This window comes from Artemia franciscana, chromosome 20, assembly GCF_032884065.1.
Source record: "Artemia franciscana chromosome 20, ASM3288406v1, whole genome shotgun sequence".
NCBI lineage: Eukaryota > Metazoa > Arthropoda > Branchiopoda > Anostraca > Artemiidae > Artemia > Artemia franciscana.
Window position 1 is genome coordinate 35,170,682 of NC_088882.1, and position 21,287 is coordinate 35,191,968.

Sequence of the window (21,287 nt, forward strand, 5' to 3'; positions counted from 1 at the left end):
TAGAAGTAAGACACTCTAGCATTAATGTCATTATTCCCCTTAAGAGTTGGTCAGTTTTCATTTGTAATCCAAGATCCAACTCGAAGAGGTTTTCATTGGAAATTGGACGATAAGAGAATTATATAACAGAAAATGTATGATTAAAGTTGGAAAGAGGCTTCAGTAATAAACAAAAATGGCAGCTTCCTTCTAAAGGGGGCAGAGGATCAGGTGAGCCATAAAAAGTGTAAATATTCGTTCAAATCAGATCAAGAGTAGTATTTCCTTTGGTTGTTGGTATTTTTACTATTTGTTTTAAATTGAGGAAACTACAAAGAGAATTCAATTTTAGGTCATTGGTATCACCTACTAGGAAAATACCGACGTTTAAAGATTTACAGAGGACAAAGTCGGCACTACTATTTAGTTGCTGGAAAAACCGCTGTCTTTGTGCAGCGTTTTGATTTGGGGAATAATAAAAGCAGCACAAAATATTAAAATGCGAGGCAAGACTTTGGGTTTCACACTTAGCCAAATGGTTTCATCGGAATCTAAAAGGTTGGGAGTATGATCGGGGTATAAGCCAAGGGTACCAATTTGGGAACATACGAGGAAGAGGCAAGGATTTTGTTCCATTTTCTGCATAAAGATACGAAAAAATATTTTTCAAAATTTCAAGAGTAATTTTTGTTTTAAAACATGCGATGCAAAAACAGATGCGAAAAACAAAACATCAATATAAAGGTGTTTTTCCACATCTGGGGGCGAAGGTAATTTTATTCCCTTCCTATATGCGCTTGTATAGAACATGGTAAAGAAAAATAAACAATTATTAATTACATTGATAAAGAGTATTATAGTTCTAATGGTTTCTAGTGATTTCTAGTCAATAATCTAGTAATTTATGTGCTGAATTAGTAATTTTGTTCAAGAATCTAGTAAGTTTTTCATCGGGCGGCAACCCTGCACTTATTAAAAAGAACTCTAGTGGTAAGCCTCTAGCACTCTAGTGGTAAGCACTCAGTGGTAAGCCTCTAGGTTCACTGGTAGCAAAAGATGTCCGGATTTTCAAACAGTTTTTGGCGTTTTGTTAGATTAAATTAAAATTATTATTATTAGTATTATTTTCTTAGTGTTATCTTAGTAGTTATTTTTTTTTAACTGAAGGTAAGGAGCGACATTAAAACTTAAAACGAACAGAAATTACTTCGTATATGAAAGGGGCTGCCTCTAAGTTCAATGGTAGCAAAAGATGTCCGGATTTTCAAACAGTTTTCGGCCTTTTGTTAGATTAAATTAAAATTATTATCATTAGTATTATTCTCCTCTAGTAGCTCATTCAATTTCTAATACAAATGTTGGCCACGATCAAACGAGTATCTAGATCCCTTCATTATAATGTTCCGAGGACAAAACCGTCATTAAGGTATTTTAAATTTAAAAAAAAAGCCAGTTGTCTAACGGCTTTGTTGTTTACTATACACTGAAACTTTATGGCAGCTCCATGGCAAAAATATTTTACTCCCGTTTAACTTATAGCCCTCATCCGTGGAAATCCGGGCTAGGCCGTGGTGATCAAATACATTTTGAAAGTTTTTTTCATCCTTTCTTGGAAAGTATTTACAAAATTATTTTGTTTGTCATTCTCTTCATATGCATTTCCTCTTCATAGTATCAAAATTTTGGGCGATTACAATATAAGCGTTTTCAATTTTCTGTTACTGATCCCCCCCCCTACAGAGAAATTCACAATCGAAGACATTGATTGGAAAAGGACTTCAGAGGTCTTGTATTTAATTACAATTTTTATACAACATTATGTTGCTTTCTACTGCTTGAACACATTTCCTACTTACATTGGTTTTTTTTTTGTGGAAAGTGAATTTGGAATTCACTGTACTGACCCTCACCCCCTCTCAAAAACAGGAACGATGGGTCAGGTTTTCCCTTGATATATTTATTTATATATATCCTTATTGATATATTTTTATATTTGCTGGAAACTTGTTTTTTGCCTGCTGATTTTATAGGTGTCACTACTCATCACAGCTTTGATACCAGTATACAGTTATGAAAACTCGATTTATTTTAGGGATTAAATAAAAAAAAAACTAGTTTTTTTTAACTGAAAGTAAGGAGTGACATTAAAACTTAAAAAGAACAGAAATTACTCCGTATATGAAATGGGTTGTCCCCTCCTCAACGCCTCGCTCTTTAAGCTGAAGTTTTTAATTGTTTTAAAAAGTAGAACTGTGGCAAAGAGTCAAACTTTAGCGTAAAGAGCGAGGGATTGCGGAGGGAACAACCCATTTCATATACGGAGTAATTTCTGTTCGTTTAAAGCTTTAATGTCGCTCCTTAATTTCAGTTAAAAAAACTAGTTTTTTTCATTTAATTTCTGAACGTTTTTGAATTAATGTATGTTTGATTTTGGCTCTTCGCACATAGATTATTAAAATAAAATTTGCATATTAATTTTTTTTTGGCTAAATGGCTTTCTCTTAGTTTTGATCAGACAATTTTGAGAAATAAGGGGTGGGGAAGGAGGCCGAGTTGTCCTCCAATTTTCTGGTTACTTAAAAAGGCAACTAGAAATTTAATTTTTAACGAACGTTTTTATTAGTAAAAAATATACTTAACTTAAGAATTAACTTACGTAACAAACCTTTATATTCTTATATTTTCATTATGTATATGAGGAGGTTTGTCCCTTCGTTAATACCTCGCTCTTTACACTAAATCTTAAGTATTGTCCCAATTCTTTAAGAATGACCCCTGAATCAGAAAGGCCGTAGAATAAATAGTTGAAATTATTAAAAATATCTTAGCATAAAGAGCGAGATATTTATCTCCTAATAAATACCTCTCTCTTTATGCTTAAGTATTTTTACAACCCCTCATATGCGTAATAATCTCTGTTCGTTTTAAGTTTTAATGCTACTCCTTACTTTCAATTGAAAAAACTTTTTCATGTTTATTTTTTCATTTTTTTTTTATAGTAATGCTAGAAAATCATGCGCCCTTTTCATTGAATTTTTCTTCCCCCACGACATACTCCTCCAAGGAAAGATCCTCCCACATAGCCCCCTCCCCTCAACCCCACCCCCCAAACAAAAAAAAACACAGAAAACGTCTGTACACTTCCCAATAACCATTACTGTATAACGAAAAGAGAAATCACCAATGCAACAGCACAAACGCAAAACAAAAAGAGACAGAAGGAGAAATGGAAGACTGTTTCATCCCCAAAGACATAGTTATTATGGTTATCGACTATGTGGAACAAAATGGCTATCTCAAAATTTTGATCCGTTTACTTTGGGAAAAATTGAGCGTGGAAGGGGGCCTAGGTGCCCTCCAATTTTTTTGGTCACTTAAAAAGGGCACTAGAACTTTTCATTTCCGTTAGAAAGAGTCCTCTTGCGACATTCTAGGACCACTTGGTCGATACGATGACCCCTGAAAAAGAAAAAAAAAATAAACACGCACCCGTGATCTGATCTGTCTTCTGGCAAAAAATACGGAATTCCACATTTTTGTAGATAGGAGCTTGAAATTTTTTCTATAGGGTTCTCTGACATGCTGAATGTGATGGTGTGATTTTCGTTAAGATTTAATGACTTTTAGGTGGTGTTTACCCCTATTTTCCAAAATAAGGCAAATTTTCTCAGGCTCGTAACTTTTGATGACAAAGACTAAATTTGATGAAACTTATATATTTAAAATCAGCTTAAAAACCCAATTCTTTTGAAGTATCTTTTAGCATCAAAATTTAGAACAAAAGTTTTGTTCACTATTGAGCCGGGTCACTCCTTATTACAGTTCTTTACCACGAACTGTTTGACACAGTGCGCGGTAGCGATGCTAGTGGCTGGAGACAGGAAACTGGTATTGGTATCTAATCTATGTATGCAACAAAAAATAATTGCGTTCCCGCCTATGGTGTTGTAGTACGATCTATGCGTCGGAGCGCGGGCTTGGAGGAGGCGCCAAGTTCAGAGCTTTGTACCAAAAGCTTCTCATGGGCAAGATAAGAGTTTTCTTAGCTGCATGTTGGTATCTAAGCTGCGCTACACATTATCCCCACTTTTATTGCCTCTTAACAAGAGGGTTTTTAAGATGTGACCGGGTGGCTACAATTGACAGAACGGGTGATTATATTGCAGTGTCTGGAATGTGACGTTTCAAACAGTTCGTGGTAACGAACTAGTAAGGAGCGACCCGCCTCAATAGTAACCAAAACTCTAAAAAATGGAATTTTATACCAATAGCTACATCAAAAGAATCACATTTTAATGCTGATTTTAAATATATAAGTTTCATCAAGTTTTGTTTTACCCATCGAAAGTTACGAGCCTGAGAAAATTTGCCTTATTTTAGAAAATAAGAGGAAACATCCCCTAAAAGTCATAGAATCTTAACGAAAATCACACCGTCAGATTCAGCGTATCAGAGAACCCTATTAAAGAAGTTTCAAGGTGTTATCTAGAAAAATGTGGAATTTTGTATTTTTTGCCAGAAGGCAGACCACGGATGCGTGTTTGTTTGTTTGTTTTTATTCCAGGGGTGATCGTACCAACCCTCTTGACCTCGAATGTTGCAAGAGGGCTCATTCTAACGGAAATGAAAAGTTCTAGTGCCCTTCTTAAGTGACGAAAAAAATTGGAGGGCACCTAGGCCCCCTCCCACGCCAATTAGTTTTCCATGGTCAACGGATCAAAATTATGAGATAGCCATTTTATTCAGCGTAGTCAAAAACCTTATAACTATGTCTTTGGGGACGACTTTACTCCCCCACAGTCCCCGTGGGAGGGGCTACAAGTTACAAACTTTGACCAGTGCTTACATATAGTAATGGTAACTGGGAAGTGTACAGACGTTTTCAGGGGTATTTTTCGGTTGGGGGAGAGGTTGAGAAGAGGGGGACATGTTGGAGGAACTTTCCATGGAAGAATTTGTCATGGGGAAGAAAATTTCCATGAACGGAGCGCAAGATTTTCTAGCATTATTTAAAAAAACAATGAAAAAATAAATATGAAAAAGTTTTTTCAACTGGAAGTAAGGAGCAGCATTAAAACTTAAAACGAAGAGAAATTATTACGCATATGAGGGGCTCACCTCCTCCTAATATCTCGCTCTTTACGCTAAAGTATTTTTAGTAATTTCAACTATTTATTCTACGGATTTTGTGATTCAGAGGTACTGACGTGGGGATGAACCCCTCATATATGTAATAAAAACATTAGAATACAAAAGTTCGTTACGTAAGCTAATTTATAAGTTACGTATATCTTTTGCTAATAAAAAGAGTCGTAAAAAATTAGAAGTTCTAGTTGCCTTTTTAAGTAACCAAAAAATCGGAGGGCAACTAGGCTTCCTCCCCTGCTCCTTTTTTTCTCAAAATCATTCGATCAAAACTATGAGAAAGTCATTTAGCCAAAAAAATAAATATGCAAATTTCGTTTTAATTATTCCTCTGCGGAGAGCCAAAATTAAAACATGCATTGATTCAAAAACGCTCAGAAATTAAATAAAAAAACAAGTTATTTTTAACGGAAAGGAAGGAGCAACATTAAACCTTAAAACCAACAGAAATTACTTCGTATATGAAAGGGGCTGCTTCCTCATCAACGCCCAAGTTTTTTACTGTTTTAAAAAGAAGAGTTAAGAGAAAGAGTCAAACTTTAGTGTAAAGAGCGGGGCGTTGATGAGGAAGCAGCCCCTTTCAAATTCGAAGTAATTTCTGTTCGTTTTAAGTTTTATTGTCGCTCCTTACTTTCAGTTAAAAAAAACTTGTTTTTTTTTATTTAATTCATCTAAGAGGCTGACCCAATGAAGTGGTGACATTAATCTTGCGAGTCTCCGCGTCAGATGGAAGTCTCAAAGACAAAGGGTCTATAAGCAAATTTCATTAGCCCCACAGGCAGTTTACACATCAATTTTAGTATAAATTGATGGGGGATCTTAAATATATACAATTGGAGGCTAGTTTAAAACAAAGGAAATTTACAGTCTTTTACTAATTATTAAGCAAAACGCTGTCTAATCAATGTACTTAGGGTATAAAAATGTGCATCCTGTATTCCAAAACATTTCGATCAAGGCAGTTAGCACAACGAGAAGCTTCCGAAGCTGTCAAATTATTCAATGAGACGTCCTTTGAGCTGATTTTTAATGTTTACTAAGCAGGTATACTACAATATGCTTAAGGACTGCACTTTCCTAAATTTTAAAATGAAAATTCTGCTTCCTTCAATCAAAAGACAAAATTTTTGCTTTCTAATGATTTTGGAAATTGCAATAGAATACCTCTACCTCTGGCAGAATACAGGAGAAGTTAAACGGTTTTCTAAGACTTCCAGGAAAAAGGCGTTGGTCTTTAATTTTCTGTCGTTTATGCGGATCTCTTATCAAAGCTGTACAAGTTGTGGAGACACCGCCCAATCAATTGATTGAATAGTATGAATACTTAATAGTATGGTCACAAAAAAGGCTTGTAATGGACGAGATAGGGGGATTCTTTCGGGTATCTAAGAGCCTTAACTCCGACTGTTTCGTAGATCAAACCTTTATAGACGAATATTCCACTTCAGATTCAAATATCTGTTTACTGGTGGTGATTATCAAACACAAGCCAAACACTATTGGCTGCTTGAAGAAGACGTAGGACGGGCCGTGGCATAAGCGTTGCCCTGGGTGGTATTTGGGAGAAGGTGATTGTTATATTTATTGATTTTTTTATTTGTTTTTGTTTATTAACTTATTAGTTGAGGATCCTTTTAGGTATATTCATGCAGTTAATCGCTACACGTTAGCAAAATTAATTTTTTCCCTAGTGTAATGATTTATATTGTAAAAGTTTATATTTTCGTTTATTATGTTAAATAAAGTCCAAGTAATTATATTGTATTTTATTAGATTAATAATTTTGTTGATTGCGTACTACATTATTCAACGTTTTTTATCTTCAGTCTGAAAAAATTCAGTTATTAATTAAGAAATTAAGGAAAATTATCCTTAGTCCATTTTTTAGGTTTTTTATTGATTTTTTAATACATTTTATTTTCCACTTTTCTTTCTTCCCTAGAAATCACTTATGATAGGATTTGTCAACAAGTCGGTGAAGAATATTAAGAGAAGCCTTCCGAGAGTTTCTTTTCAATATTTGAACAGCAAAAAATATATTAAGTTTTTAAAAGCAGTGAAAAACCATTATTTCCAACAATACTCAGAAATGCTAACGTATAAAGGAATCAATCTTGGCTATAAATTGGATTTGTTGAAGACATAGAATTGTAAATATTTAAAATTTGCTTTTAGGACACCCTTGATTTTAGATTTATTTACTTAATGTTTCAGAAGCTTTATAGTATTATTTTTACCGGTAGAAAGGATATTTCGCAAAGTCCTGGATCTGTACTGACACAAAAGCACTAGCTATTTCCAAAGACAGTATCCAGGGAAATGCCTGGTTTGAACCCCATCTCCAAGGTTTTGTCTGACTAGCACAAAAGTAAAAAAACGTATATCTAAACAAATCTTTGGGGTGTTTTCCAGAGGTTTTTGCAAACTCTAACCCCCCCCCCCCCTCCGCACATCCCCGAACAAAAATCCCAAATACAGACCTGTAATTGATACCATTAAATTTAATAATTTCTAACTTGCACCAAAAATACTAGCTATTTAAAAACGCCGTATCCAGGAAAGTCCACGGTTTTAACCCCCCCCCCTCCAATATTTTGTTTGAATTGTACAAAAGTAAATCAAAAATACAGGCAAACAGTAAGTAAGGTTGAAAGTAAGGTTGCTCCTTACTTTCATTTAAAAAAACTTGTTTTTTTCTATTTAATTTCTGGCCGTTTTTGAATTAATGCATGTTTTGATCTTGGCTCTCCGCACATAAATAATTAAAACAAAATTTGCATATTAATTAATTGCAATTATCGAGAGACTTTGAGAAAAAAGGGATGAAGGAGGAGGCCTAGTTTCCCTCCAATTTTTTGATTATTTAAAAAGGCAAGTAGAACTTTTAATTTTTTACAAACATTTTCATTGGTAAAAATTATCCGCAACTTACGAATTAACTTACGTAACGAACTTCTATATTCGTATGTTTTTATTGCGTATATGAGGGGGTTCAACCCTCGTCGATACCTCGCTCTTTACACTAAAGCTTAAATGTCCCAATTCCTTAAGAATGGCCTCTGAACCAAAAAGGCCGTAGAATAAATAGTTGAAATTACTAAAAATACTTTAGCGTAAAGAGTGAGGTATAACGAGGAGGCAAACCCCTCATATGCGTAATAATTTTTGTTCGTTTTAAGTTTTAATGCTGCTTCTTACTTTCAGTAGAAAAAACTTTTCATATTTATTTTTTCATTGTTTTTTTTTTTAATAATGCTAGAGAATCCCGCGCCCCCTTCATTGAAATTATCTTCTCCCATGAAAAGTTCCTCCATGGAAATATCCTTCCACGTAACTCCCCCCCTCAACTCTCCCCCTAAACCAAAAAAAATCCCCCTGAAAACGTCTGTACACTTCCCAGTAACCATTACTACATGTAAACACAGGTCAAAGTTTGTAAATTGCAGCCCCTCCCACGGGGACAGCGGAGGAGTAATTCGTCCCTAAAAACACACTTATTTGGTTTTTCGATTTTGATAATTAAATTGGCTATCTCAGATTTTGTCCGGTGACTTTTGTGAAAATATGAGCGTGGGAGGGGGTCTAGGTGCCCTCCAACTTTTTAATCACTTAAAAAGGGCACTAGAACTTTTCATTTCCGTTAGAATATGCCCTCTCGCGACATTATAGGACGACTCAGTCGATAAGATCACCCCTGGGGAAAAAAAAACAAATAAAGAAACAAATAAACACGCATCCGTGATATTGTCTTCTGGCAAAAAATGCGAAATTCCTCATCTTTGTAGACAGGAGCTTGAAACTTCTACAATAAGGTTCTCTGATACGCTGAACCTGATGGTGGCATTTTCGTTAAGATTGTATGACTTTTAAGGGGTGTTTCCCCCTGTTTTCTAAAATGAAACAAATTTTCTCAGGCTCGTAACTTTTGATGGGTTCAACTGATCTTGATGAAACATATATATTTCAAATCAGCATTAAAATTCGATTCTTTTGATGTAACTATTATTATCAAAATTCGATGTTTTAGAGTTTCGGTTACTATTGAGCCGGGTCGCTCCTTACTACAGTTCGTTACCACGAACTGTTTGATTAAATTTATTAATTTCAAACTTACACCAAAAATACTAGCTATTTAAACACGCTGTATCCAGGAAAGTGCCTGGTTTGAATCCCAAACCCCAAAATTTTATTTGACTCTTACAAAATACAAGTAAACAAAGCTTTTTTGTGTTTTATGTGGTCCTGGTATTGGGCTCATTAAATTTATTAATTTAAATTTACTCATTTGGCAAAGCCATAAAACTTTAATTAGACTTTTTGTTAGAGAATGATCAAAAAGTCTATACTTCTCTATTTTCATGTGCTTCATAACCCTTTCAAAACATTTTTTAGCTAAGGAAATATAAAGCAGATTTTAAAAAATAATTACAAAGAACAGCAAAAAAATACTTACTAAAAAAAAATGTTCTCACTAAATTTTGGTCTTTGGTACCTGGCCCGATGATCTTTGGGAATTGAAATTGGGGTAGAAATTTCCTAATTTTGGGATCCAAAGGGAGCTAAAATCAGGATAGCAGCTTGATAATTCCGATATCCTTAAAAATCCAATAAATTACTTTTCGGTTCTGACAATTCTCTTAATCGTGCTCCAAAGGGTGCGGCGAGATTTTTTTTTTATTTTTCCTCATTGCAAACTTAATTGTTTTATTCTTGTCCGGATCCTTGAGGAGGTGGAGGTAATACATGAATTAATATAAATGAATGATTCATAAATGAATTATTTTTGCTTTTATTTATGTAATTGGCTTATATTTTCGTAGGAAAACTTGCAAACAATTTTCTCATTGGTACCCATTGGATAAGCGATCCTGTCATGCGTGTTACTTTATTGATTTTCCTGAGTACTAAAATTTGCAATGGGCCCATCTGAATTTATATCCTTGAGATTTCATGGGTAACCAAAATAGCGAGTTTCTGTTGCGATTTTAGATCCATGTAATATTAAAAAAATATTCTTTTTAAACTGAAAGTAGAGAGCAATATTAAAAATTAAAACCAATGGAAATTATCCTGTATATGAGGGGGGCTGCCCCTTCCTCGACCCATGCTCTTCACGCTAAGGTCATAAAGCTCTTTCATAATAACTCTCATTATAATTCAAAGATCCTTGTGTTTGAGCAGTTTTTTTTACAGAATTATGCCCCAACGTCAAACTTTAGCGTAAAGGGTGAGGGTAGAGGAAGGGGCAGCCCCCTCATGTAAGGAATATTTTTTATTTGTTTTAATCTTTTATGCTGCTCCTTTCTTTTAGTTTAAAAGAAAACTTGCTCAGTTAAAAAAAAAACTGCTTAGCTTGAGAATTAAAAAAAAAATTCTGACTGTTTTTCAAACTATTCCAGAAAATCCCCCCTCCCCTGTCTAAAATTTTACCTGTAAAATACCCCTTTGTAAACTTTCTTGATCGCTAAAAAGCCTCTCCATGGATAATACCCGGAGACAATCCCCCCTCCAAAAAACATCTCCTTATACTTCCCAATAACAAATACTATGTGTAAACAATGGGCAAATGCCTAACTTACAGCCTTTTTCCTAGATATTATGGGGGTCATGTCATTCCCAAAGGTGTATTTATTGGACCTTTCAATCTTTTTATCACTTTTCAACAAGTACTTTTGTGAAGACTTTGTTGAATCAAAAGGTAATCTCAAAATTTTGATCTGATGTATTTTGGGAAAAAGGGGCGTGGGAAAGAGTTTGGTTGCCCACCAATCTTTTTATTTACTTAAAAAGCACACTGTAACTTCTGATTTCTGATCAAATGAGCCATCTAACGATATCTTAGGGTCACTGATTCAGTACGATCAGCCCTGGGGAAAAAAACAACGAAAAATAAAATCGCGTCCGTGCTCTTTCTGTTGGCAAAAAATTATGCAAGAATCCCAGTTTTTGTATATAGGAGCTTGAAATCTTATCATTAGTATCGTCCAAGAAGCTGAACCTGATTGTATGACATTCGTTAAGATTTCTTAACTTTTTGGGGGTGTCTCATCACTTTTTTTAAAAATCTGGCAATTTTCTTAAGACTTTTGATGGGTATCATTTATAAATCTATTTTCATCAAAATTCTGTTTTTAGAGTTTTGGATACTATTAAGCCGAGTCGCTCCTTAATGACTTTTCGTTACCACAAACTTTTTAACCGAAGCACCAAATTCAGTTATACCGGATAAAAGCTGAACCTCAGTTATTGAATGACGGTAAAATTACTGTTCTCCGTAAAAGAAAAACCAATGGTTACATCGCTGTACGCCTCATACCATAAACCATAATTACAGAAACATACAACCATAAGCACCAAAAACCATAAACACAGAAACCATAACTTAAGACTATCATACTGAGCAAATTTTGCCCGTAGAATAAGCCGCGCCAAGTTGACTCAAGTCCTTCCTACCTACTTAAAGTATTTACAAGCATATTTTTATGCCAGGGAACAGAAAAATTCAATACAGAAGCAACAAATTGGAATTTCTGACCGTTTAGTTAATAAACCTTGAATTGATGAACTAATTGATGAACTTTTTCAAGAAAGCCGTTCAAATTTGATCAGAGCATGAATATCCACCTCCATTTAACGCTTTCAATTTTTTAATATTATGATTGTGACGACGGTCTTATGGATTTTTACGTCGGTGTGCAAGAAAAGACTTGTTTAAGTGTAAAAGTTTAAGCTTAACGTAACAAGACTTAACCAACTTAGCAGAGAAAATTACGTAGGTATTGTGAGAACAGCTTAAAATTTTAGGGATACCTTGGACAGGAAAAATAAACTCTAAGAAGAAATTATTTATCAACGGAAAGTTATCCAACTTAATCACAACTTAACACAACTTAATGTAACACAACTTAATCTTTTAGCAGAGAAAATTACGTAGGTATTGTAAGAGCCACTCAAAACTGTAGGGCTGCAGAAGAACAAAGTACCGAAACTTGAAAAGGGAAAATAAACTCTAAGAAGAAATTATTTATAAACAGAAAATTCTAGGCAGAAACATAATTAATTTCAGAATAAATATAATTTCTGCCTAGAAATATAATTTCTAGGCAGACATTATATTTAAAAGGAAATTGTCTTTGGTTTCAAAGATATAACGACAACAATTTTGAGATGAAAGGCCTTATCGTCAAAGGATTTCTATGAGCGACAAAAGAGGGCACATTATCTAGTTCAATTAATAACGAGTTACGGAATAGGCTAATAGAATAAATTGCAGATAAAAGTCCGTGGGACTTTATTACAAACAAGTAAAGTTTAAAAAGGTATAAGCCTTTTTAATAGACATTGAAAACAGATACAAAAAGTTCTGGATATTTCGATCAAATATGCAGTGACCGTCATCAGCAGATAAACTAGAATGTTACAAGCAAAACAAAAGATTTTTATACTGAAAGAAAAAAATAATTACTTCAAGATCACAAATAGTTTCCAGTTCATTGGCTGAGAGAGTTCAACAATAGGGTTAGTTCCTAGTCTTGCGATATAAGCTTTTCTTGTTAATTTTAGCTTAATGTAAGTTAAATTTTTAATAAAGGTGGCACAATTTTCTTTACACTCTCACACAATACACACCATACACCACATACACTTTTAAATACCTAGGACTATATTTCGTCCTGTGGACTTTTATCTCTATTTTGACGGCTTGGTGGCTAGATTCGGGATCTTTTGTCTGACAGGGCTAGGGTTCGAGTCCTGGTTTACCCACTTATTTAGTTTGGGACCGGGGGTAAATAGCGTGACTCTGTAAGCTCAGCCAGAGTTGATCCAGGTCTAAATGGGTACCTGGAGAAATCTGGGAAACGTAAACAGGAAGGGTGTGTGAAAGCACACTATCTACTCTGATATGACATCAAGACCATTAGGGACAGGAGCTCTGAACACTGAGAAAGCACTTGCTTCCACTCTTGTATTGGATGTTGGACCAGATATGAGCACCTCTGCTGGCACCTCTGCTGCCATAACACTCCTTATTGTTGACTCCCATTTATTGCGATCGTGTGCCAGCTCATCGGCAAACCAGGTCGTGCAGCCCTACCTCCTCCTGCCAAACTGTTAAAAGAAACCATTTTGTCCGGTCACTTGAATTAGTCAGTAACTAGCATAAATCAGAGTCTATGATAATCTAAGTTCCCTCACATGGTCTTGAATTTGGGTTGGAGAGGCCACCTGCCTAGGGAACGTACTTTAGGTCCTTTAATGATGCAGACTAAAAATATCTTATTATTTCAGCGGGATGTAACATGCCTTCTTTTTTGTATTTAGGTCTACCAGTGAACTTTCAAACAAATATAATAAATATTCACATGTACATAAAAATAGAAACCTACCAATTTTTTTCCCAATAAAGCATTTCGCATATTTGGGCATATAAAATATCTTAAATCTCTTACAGCGGTTATTTATTGATCCAGGTGAATTTGGGACGTTCTTTCTCATTATTAGATTCTATTTTCCCTCATTTTTGGTTTAGTGGATTTTGTTTTACTTTCACCTAAAAAACTGGTTTTGTGGAAAAAGAGTTACATCCTAGGCCTGGAGTTACATTTCTTAGCCTGGGAGTTACACTACCAACCCGTTATAAGTTACTAATTCTCGAAGCTTTGATCTAAAACAAGCTGAAACTGAAGGGCACTGAAGGGGTGTCAGATAATTACCTTTCAATCGATTTCGGCTCTTCAAAGCTGCTTAAATTGATGCTTTGAGATCAAATAAACCCTACCCTGGATATCTATGAGCCTCCATCGTATACGATAGTCCCAAGTAAAAGCTATTACAATGCACGGGAGTCTTTACTAAGTCTTTACTAAGTCTTTAGTAAGTCTTTACTAAGTCTTTACTTTAAGTCTTTACTAAGTCTTTACTAAGTCTTTAGTAAGTCTTTACTAAGTCTTTACTTTAAGTCTTTACTAAGTCTTTAGTAAGTCTTTACTAAGTCTTTACTTTAAGTCTTTACTAAGTCTTTACTAAGTCTTTAGTAAGTCTTTACTAAGTCTTTACTTTAAGTCTTTACTAAGTCTTTACTAATAGTCTTTACTAAGTCAATGCAGTGACGGTCACTATAAAGATTTTATTTTATTTTTTTTTTAGATTGGGGCACAGAACCTCCGTAAATAGAAATTTTCTTCAAAATCTCTCTTCTCTTTTGATTTTCTCCTTTTCTTACAATTTGCACACTTCTACTTATACTATGCTATTGTTAGGTAATTATATACTATTGCTGGTAATTATGCTGGTACTATGCTGGTAATAATTGCTGGTACTTAGGTAATTATATACTATACTATTGTAATATACTATTGCTATGCTACTTATGCTATTGTTAGGTAAACGTAAACGGAATGCATTGAGGTATTAACAATCCCCAGAAAAGCAGAGGTTTTTAATGTATATAATGTTATCAAGATCTTGTTTCTCTGGAATTCCAGTTTCTATCGACAAGAATCGCTCTTTACTTGCCTTTCATTCTAGAAGAATTTCAATGGTTCCTAAGCAACCTTAAGGAGGGATAAAAAAGATCTCCTCATTGAAAATCCATTCACTCTCTTAGGAAGCCCTTAAAATCACCTTTTTCATAATTTAAGGATTTCATCTTTTTCTTTTACGGCGGAATACTCAATTAAATAACAGTAGTAAGGATTCTATTCAACAAAATTGCTAACAACTGGATGTGAATTTGAAAATCCAGTGATCAGAAATTTGATAAGTGTAATCAATTAAAATTTTGTTATTGTGTTGCGAGAGCAACACTTTGGTTTTGTCGTGTTTTTTTTCTTTGTTTTTTCCTAGTACCCCGATTTCAACTTATTCCTAGAAAGTGGTAAGGGTTTGACCTCAGCGATTTTTACGTAAAGTGTGGACCTTAGGCCAAACTAATGAATATGACTTTGCATTTCGGAAAGCTTCGTAGAATTCTTGCCTGAGGCCAAAAACTACCCATTTCTGCTCGTGATTTCAGCTAAGTTTACCATTCGGTTTTTTTCACTTGGGATTGCGGTAGAGAAATGGTATCAGAAGTTCCACTTAAACTTTAAAAGTTCTTTCATTGCTAAAGGAATTAGAGTTTGTCCTTTGCTCCTTTCTAAATCATGACGTTAGAAACTTGGCCTACGGCAAAAAAGTCAACTTTTGAACTAAGACAGGTAGATTTTTTTTTCTCGACGGCAGTTGCTAGCTCTTGATGAGCTGATCAAAGTAAATGTCATCCATTTTTTGCAGAAACATTCCTTCATGAGATATACCAGTTTGAAAGTTTAAAGGGGTTGACAAGTTAAGTAGTAAGGTAAACACTGAAACCAAAAATAGGCCAATACCGATTGTGGTATCGGGGAGTTTTAAGCAACAGTCAGCTACTAGTTTATAATCATCCTAGGCAATGAAGGGTTCGAAACTTTTGCTAGTTGGTGTACCAATTATTTGTTTCCGGTGTATTTGATGGTAAGACCAATTTGGTTCCAGTGGTAAGACATGTAGGGGACTTGTAAGTAATAATCGGCTGTTAGGCTACAATCATATTCAGCGATGAGGAGTTTACAAATTTTGCTGGTTACAATGAGGGGTTTGAAACTTATGGGAGTTACTGTACCTAGTATTTATTTTAAGATCCTTACAGATTAACAACTTCAGCGTTAAATCGAAGCGAGGAAGCAAAACCAAAGCGTTGCTCTCGCAACACTTTAGTCGGAAAAGCCGGACAAAGGTTGCCGCAGCACCTCTCGTCACCCATGCAACGTAGATCTAGTTATAGTGTTTAGTTCAGAAGAATACGTAAACTCCATCATTACCGAAAATCCTTTTCCAAATCTTTGCCTGCCTCTTAGAAAAATTTCCCTTGCAATGTTTTTTCATCTTTTCATGATTTAAGGATTTGGTCTTTTTCCTCAACGACGGAATAATCAATTATATAATAGTTTCCGGTAAACCAATTTAGCTGAAAACCTTTGAATAGAAACTTTATGGGTTTAATGAAGTGAAAAATTACTATTACAGAACTTGGCTCAGAAGGCATGTACTCCACTGGTACCAAAAATCCTTCTCCAAATCTTTACCGGCCTCTCGAAAAAATTTCTTATCCAGAGTGTTTTTCCCCTTTTCCTGCCTTAAGGTTCTTATCTTTTTCCTTAACGGTGGAATGATTAATTAAATAACAATAGTAAGAATTCTAGTCATCACAATTGCTATCTTTTTATATTTTTATGTCATTTTGAAGCGAGTCTGAAAGCTCAAGGAATAAAAACTTGATGAGTGTCTTTCAATCCTTCTCCAAATCTTTACCTGCCTCTCTGAAAAATCTCTTTTTCAAAGTTTTTTCCCCTTTTTGTACCTTAAGGATTTTATCTTTTTCCTTAACGGTGGAATGATTAATTAAATAACAATAGTAAGAATTCTAGTCAGGACAATTTCTATCTTTTTACATTTTTCATTTAAATTTGAAGCGAATCTGAAAGCCCAAGGAATAAAAACTTGATGAGTGTCATGAAATAATGAGCGACCCGGCTCAATAGTAAAGGAAACTCTAAAAAACGAAATTTTGATACTAATAGACACATCAAAAGAATCAGATTTTTAGGCTGATTTTAAATATATAAGTTTCATTAATTTTAGTCTTACTCATTAAAAGTTACGAGCCTGAGAAGATTTGCCTTGTTTTGGAAAATAGGGAAAAACACCCCCTAAAACTTATAGGATCTTAACGAAAATCACACCATTGCATTCAGAGTATTAGATAACCCTGCTTTAGAATTTTCAAGCTCCTATCTACTAAAATGTGGAACTTAGGTATTTTTTGCCAGAAGACCGATCACGGGTGCGTGTTTATTTGTTTGTTTTGTTTTTTTCCCAGGGGTGATCGTATCGACCAAGTGGTCCTAGAATGTCGCTGGAGGGCTCATTCTAACGGAAACTAAAAGTTCTAGTGCCCTTTTTAAGTGATCAAAAAAATTGGAGGACACCTAGGTCCCCTGCCACTCGGTCATTTTTTCCGCAACATCAACGGATCAAAATTTTGAGATAGCCATTTTGTTCAACATAGTCGAAAAACATAATAACTATGTCTTTGGGGATGAGTTAATCCCCCACAGTCCCCGGATGAGGGGCTGCAAGTTACAAACTTTGACCAGCGTTTACATACAGTAATGGTTATTTGGAAGTGTACCGACCTTTTCAGGGGGATTTTTAAAAAAAAATATATTTTTTTTAAACAACTTATTTAAAAAAATACTATTTAAAAAAAAAACAATGAAAAAATAAATATGAAAAAGTGTCTTTCCACTGAAGGTAAGGACCAGAATTAAAACTTAAGACAAACAGAGATTATTACGCATATGGGGGGTTCATCTCTTCCTACATACATCGCTCTTTACGCTAAAGTATTTTTAGTAATTTCAACTATTGATTCTACAGCCTCTTTGATTAAGGGGTCAATCTTAAAGAGTTGGGAAAAAATTAAAGCTTTAGTCTAAAGAGCGAGGTATTAACGATGGGGCAAACCCCCTCATATACATAATAAAAATATACGAATATAGAAGTTAGCTACGTAAGTGAATTTGTAAGTTAAGTACATTTTTTACTAATAAAAACGTTTGTTAAAAATTAAAAATTCTATTTGCCTTTTTAAGTAACCGAAAAATTGGAGGTCAACTAGGCCTCCTCCCCCACCCCTTTTCTCAAAATCGTCTGATCAAAACTAAGAGAAAGCCATTGAGCAAAAAAATAACATTAATGCGCCAATTTCCTTTTAATTATTCATTTGCGGAGAGCCAAAATTAAACATGCATTAATTCAAAAACGTTCAGAAATTAAATAAAAAAAACTAGTTTTTCAACTGAAAGTAAGGAGCGACATTAAAACTTAAAACGAACAGAGATTACTCTGTGTATGAAAGGGGTTGTTCCCTCCTCAACATCCCGCTCTTTACGCTAAAGTTATTTACTGTTTTATAAAATACAATTGAGAGAAAGAGTCAAACTTTAGCGTAAAGACGGGACGTTGAGGAGGGAACAGCCACTTTCATACACGGAGTAATCTCTGTTCGTTTTAAGTTTTAATGTAGCTCCTTATTTCCAGTTGAAAAACTTGTTTTTTTTATTTAATTTCAATTTGAAGCGAGTCTGAAAGTCCAAGGAATAAAAACTTGATGAGTTGCTAATATAGTGTCTAGTTCAGACAAAGACATATACTCAAATGTTACCAAAAATCCTTCTACAAATCTTTGGCTGTCCCTCGGAAAAAATTTCTTTTTCAACCTTGTAAAAGCCAATATACAATTTTTCTTTGATTAATTTTCTATAAGGCAAATATCAGACTTACCCCATGGCGCTATCCAAAGTCCTATTTCTCATTCTAAGAGAGACTTGAGTCCCATTGAATGGATCCTCATTAGCTAATATTGTGTCATTTACAGCTGCCGCATATAGCATTATGGCATCAAAGAGATATGCAGCTTCCACAGGAGCCTGAAAACAGGGAGTTCGGTTATTGTCTCTGTAACAGGGAGTTCGGTTATTGTCTCTTTAACAGGGAGTTCGGTTATTGTCTCTCTAACAGGGAGTTAGGCAGTGTAGATTAAGAGCAGCATTAAAATCTCAATTTAAAACTGACACGTAGCAACTAACTAGAAAAGAATAGTTAAATCACTAACTGTATTTCGGGTCAATAACATCGATTTTCCTCGCAATATTTAGGGACAAAATCAACATCCAGGTAGGCAAAAGTTGACCACTGCGCTAAATGTACTTGCGCACTGTGAAGATTTGAAATTCCAAATTTTTCCCGTTTTTTGTTATCAGCTCACGCAATCCTCTCAGACATCCACTAAATTAACCAATATTCACTCCCAAATACTCGTCCAAAATCTTCATTCTGAAACTCAGACAGCTCTTTACACTTGGAAACAAAATGAAATAAATTCTCATTTAAACTTCCATGCATGGGGAAAAACTACGGGCTGGTCGCCAACCTAAACTTTCTTCGCAATAATTATCTTTTCTCTCCAAAATCTAAACTATCCCCCTCACCAACAACAAATTCTTTCAATCCTCTCGATTCAATCCATGTTTAAAATTAGTCTCCTCCTCCACTCAGCGCTTTTTAGCTTGGAAGTAAAACCTCAAATACATAGATTGGTTCTTTTGGGCTTGCCAAAAACAGATTTCTTGGTCGTTTACGGTTTGCTGGACTTCCTTCTTTAGTGACACACCTGGAATGTTCATGATATCTGCTGAATCTACTACATTAGGTGGTTAGCGTTCACAGATAGTAAATCTAAGAATCTCACCATTGTAGTAAAAGCAGTCAATCGAGAACATTGTAAATTTCAATAACGTTCTTTAATATGATATTTATTAATAATTTATATATATATATATATATATATATATATATATATATATATATATATATATATATATATATATATATATATGTACAGAACCTAAGATTTGCCATCATTCAATTTGCTTTGTTTTTGTCACAACTATACCTAGGAAGCGTGATCTTAGAGCAAATTTCAGATTTTATGGTAAATCCAAAAACGCCAAAGTCGTAAATTCAAAATAAAGTTAAGAACTAACTATGTGAAGCATTAGAAAGAATCTTCCATCCTTTCTTTTAAAACATAGATCCAGGTTGATATATTTTAATACGAAAAGTGAAATTATGACCATTTGTAGCAGCAGCACACAAATTAGCAAATTATGATAAAAATATGTCAATATTCTGCACGAAGCTACTGATGTCTGTTTGTACGGAACCCCTATTTGTGTTCTTTCCAAATTTGGTCAAAAATATTCTCTTATTCGATATATTGTTTCACACCTAATTAAGCTCATATAGGAAGTTAAAAATAAGGCATGAGCAAAAGGCTTACATTCCACTCAAAACTTTCGGCCATGGTATCCACTAAAGGCTATTGTAGCACCCACTTTAGATAATATTGCTTTAAAACGTACCACTGTCTAGAATATCATACCGCTATTTTCCAAGCACTTCCGTAGACTCAGCGTTAATCAAACAGTTCGTGGTAACGACCTGTAAAGAGCGACCAGGCTTAATTGTAACCGAAACTCTAAGACGGAACTTTGATACCAATAGACATATCAAAAGAATCGCCTTTTTATGTTGATTTCAAGTATATAAATTTCATTAAGTTTAGTCTTACTTATAAAAGGTTACGAGACAAAAAAAATTTTCCTCATTTTCCGAAAACAAGGAAAACACTACCTAAAAGTCGAGTGATCTTAATAAAAATCAAACCATCAGATTCAGCGTAACAGAGAACTCTACTGTATAAAACCTCCTATCTGTAAAAATGTGGAATTTAGTTTAAAAAAGGCCAGAAGAAAGCCCACGGATGGGTGTTTATTTTTTTCCGAGGGGTAAATATATCAATTAATTGATCCTTAAATATTGGAAAAGGGCTCATTCAAACGGAGATTAAAATTTCAAGTGCCCTTTTTAACTTAGTGAAAATTGAAGGGCAACCAGGCCCCCTCCCCTGCCCCTTTTTCCTAAAACCACCCGATCAAAATTTTAAGACAGCCATTTTCGTCATCATAGTTGAAAGATCCAATAACTATAACTTTGGGTATAAAATGACCCCCCGCCCTCCTTATAACCACAGCGAGAATACCTTTAAGTTAGTAAATTTGCCCATTGTATACGCATAGTATTTGTTACTGGGATGCGTGCACACATTTTCAGATGGGGAAGGGGGCAAATTTCCAGCTGGGGGTTTTCCCAAGAGAGAATATTCTATGGGGAGGGAAGTTTCCGGGGAGTGAACTTGTCAGGGGAAGCATACACTGAGGGAATTTGCCAGAATTCTTATACAAAATCCTTTTTTTTAAGTCTTGTTTCCTTCTCTCCGTCTCAATTTTACACGCGGGATGGTTAAGAGTAATTGTCCAGGGTAAAATTTAACCGGGATTGAACTGTGCAGAGGATATTTCCTGGGGGAGGAGGGCTTTCCTTGGAGGTGGGGCCAGATTTCCTGGAACTGTTTAAAAATTGATCAGAAATTAAATATAAAAAAACAAGTATTTTCAACTGAAAGTAAGGAGCAACATTAAAACTTATAACGGACAGAAATTATTATGTATATGAAGGGG

General features: G+C 34.7%; 1 protein-coding gene across 1 annotated transcript in view; it reads right to left on the reverse strand.

Annotated features, from left to right (window-relative positions):
* LOC136040059 (guanylate cyclase 32E-like) overlaps nucleotides 1-21,287 on the reverse strand; it is a 283,260-nt gene that overhangs the window by 191,581 nt on the left and 70,392 nt on the right. Inside the window, exon 7 of the mRNA XM_065724125.1 lies at nucleotides 18,490-18,635. Coding sequence (XP_065580197.1) covers nucleotides 18,490-18,635 — 146 coding nt within the window. The remainder of the gene's footprint in view (nucleotides 1-18,489; nucleotides 18,636-21,287) is intronic.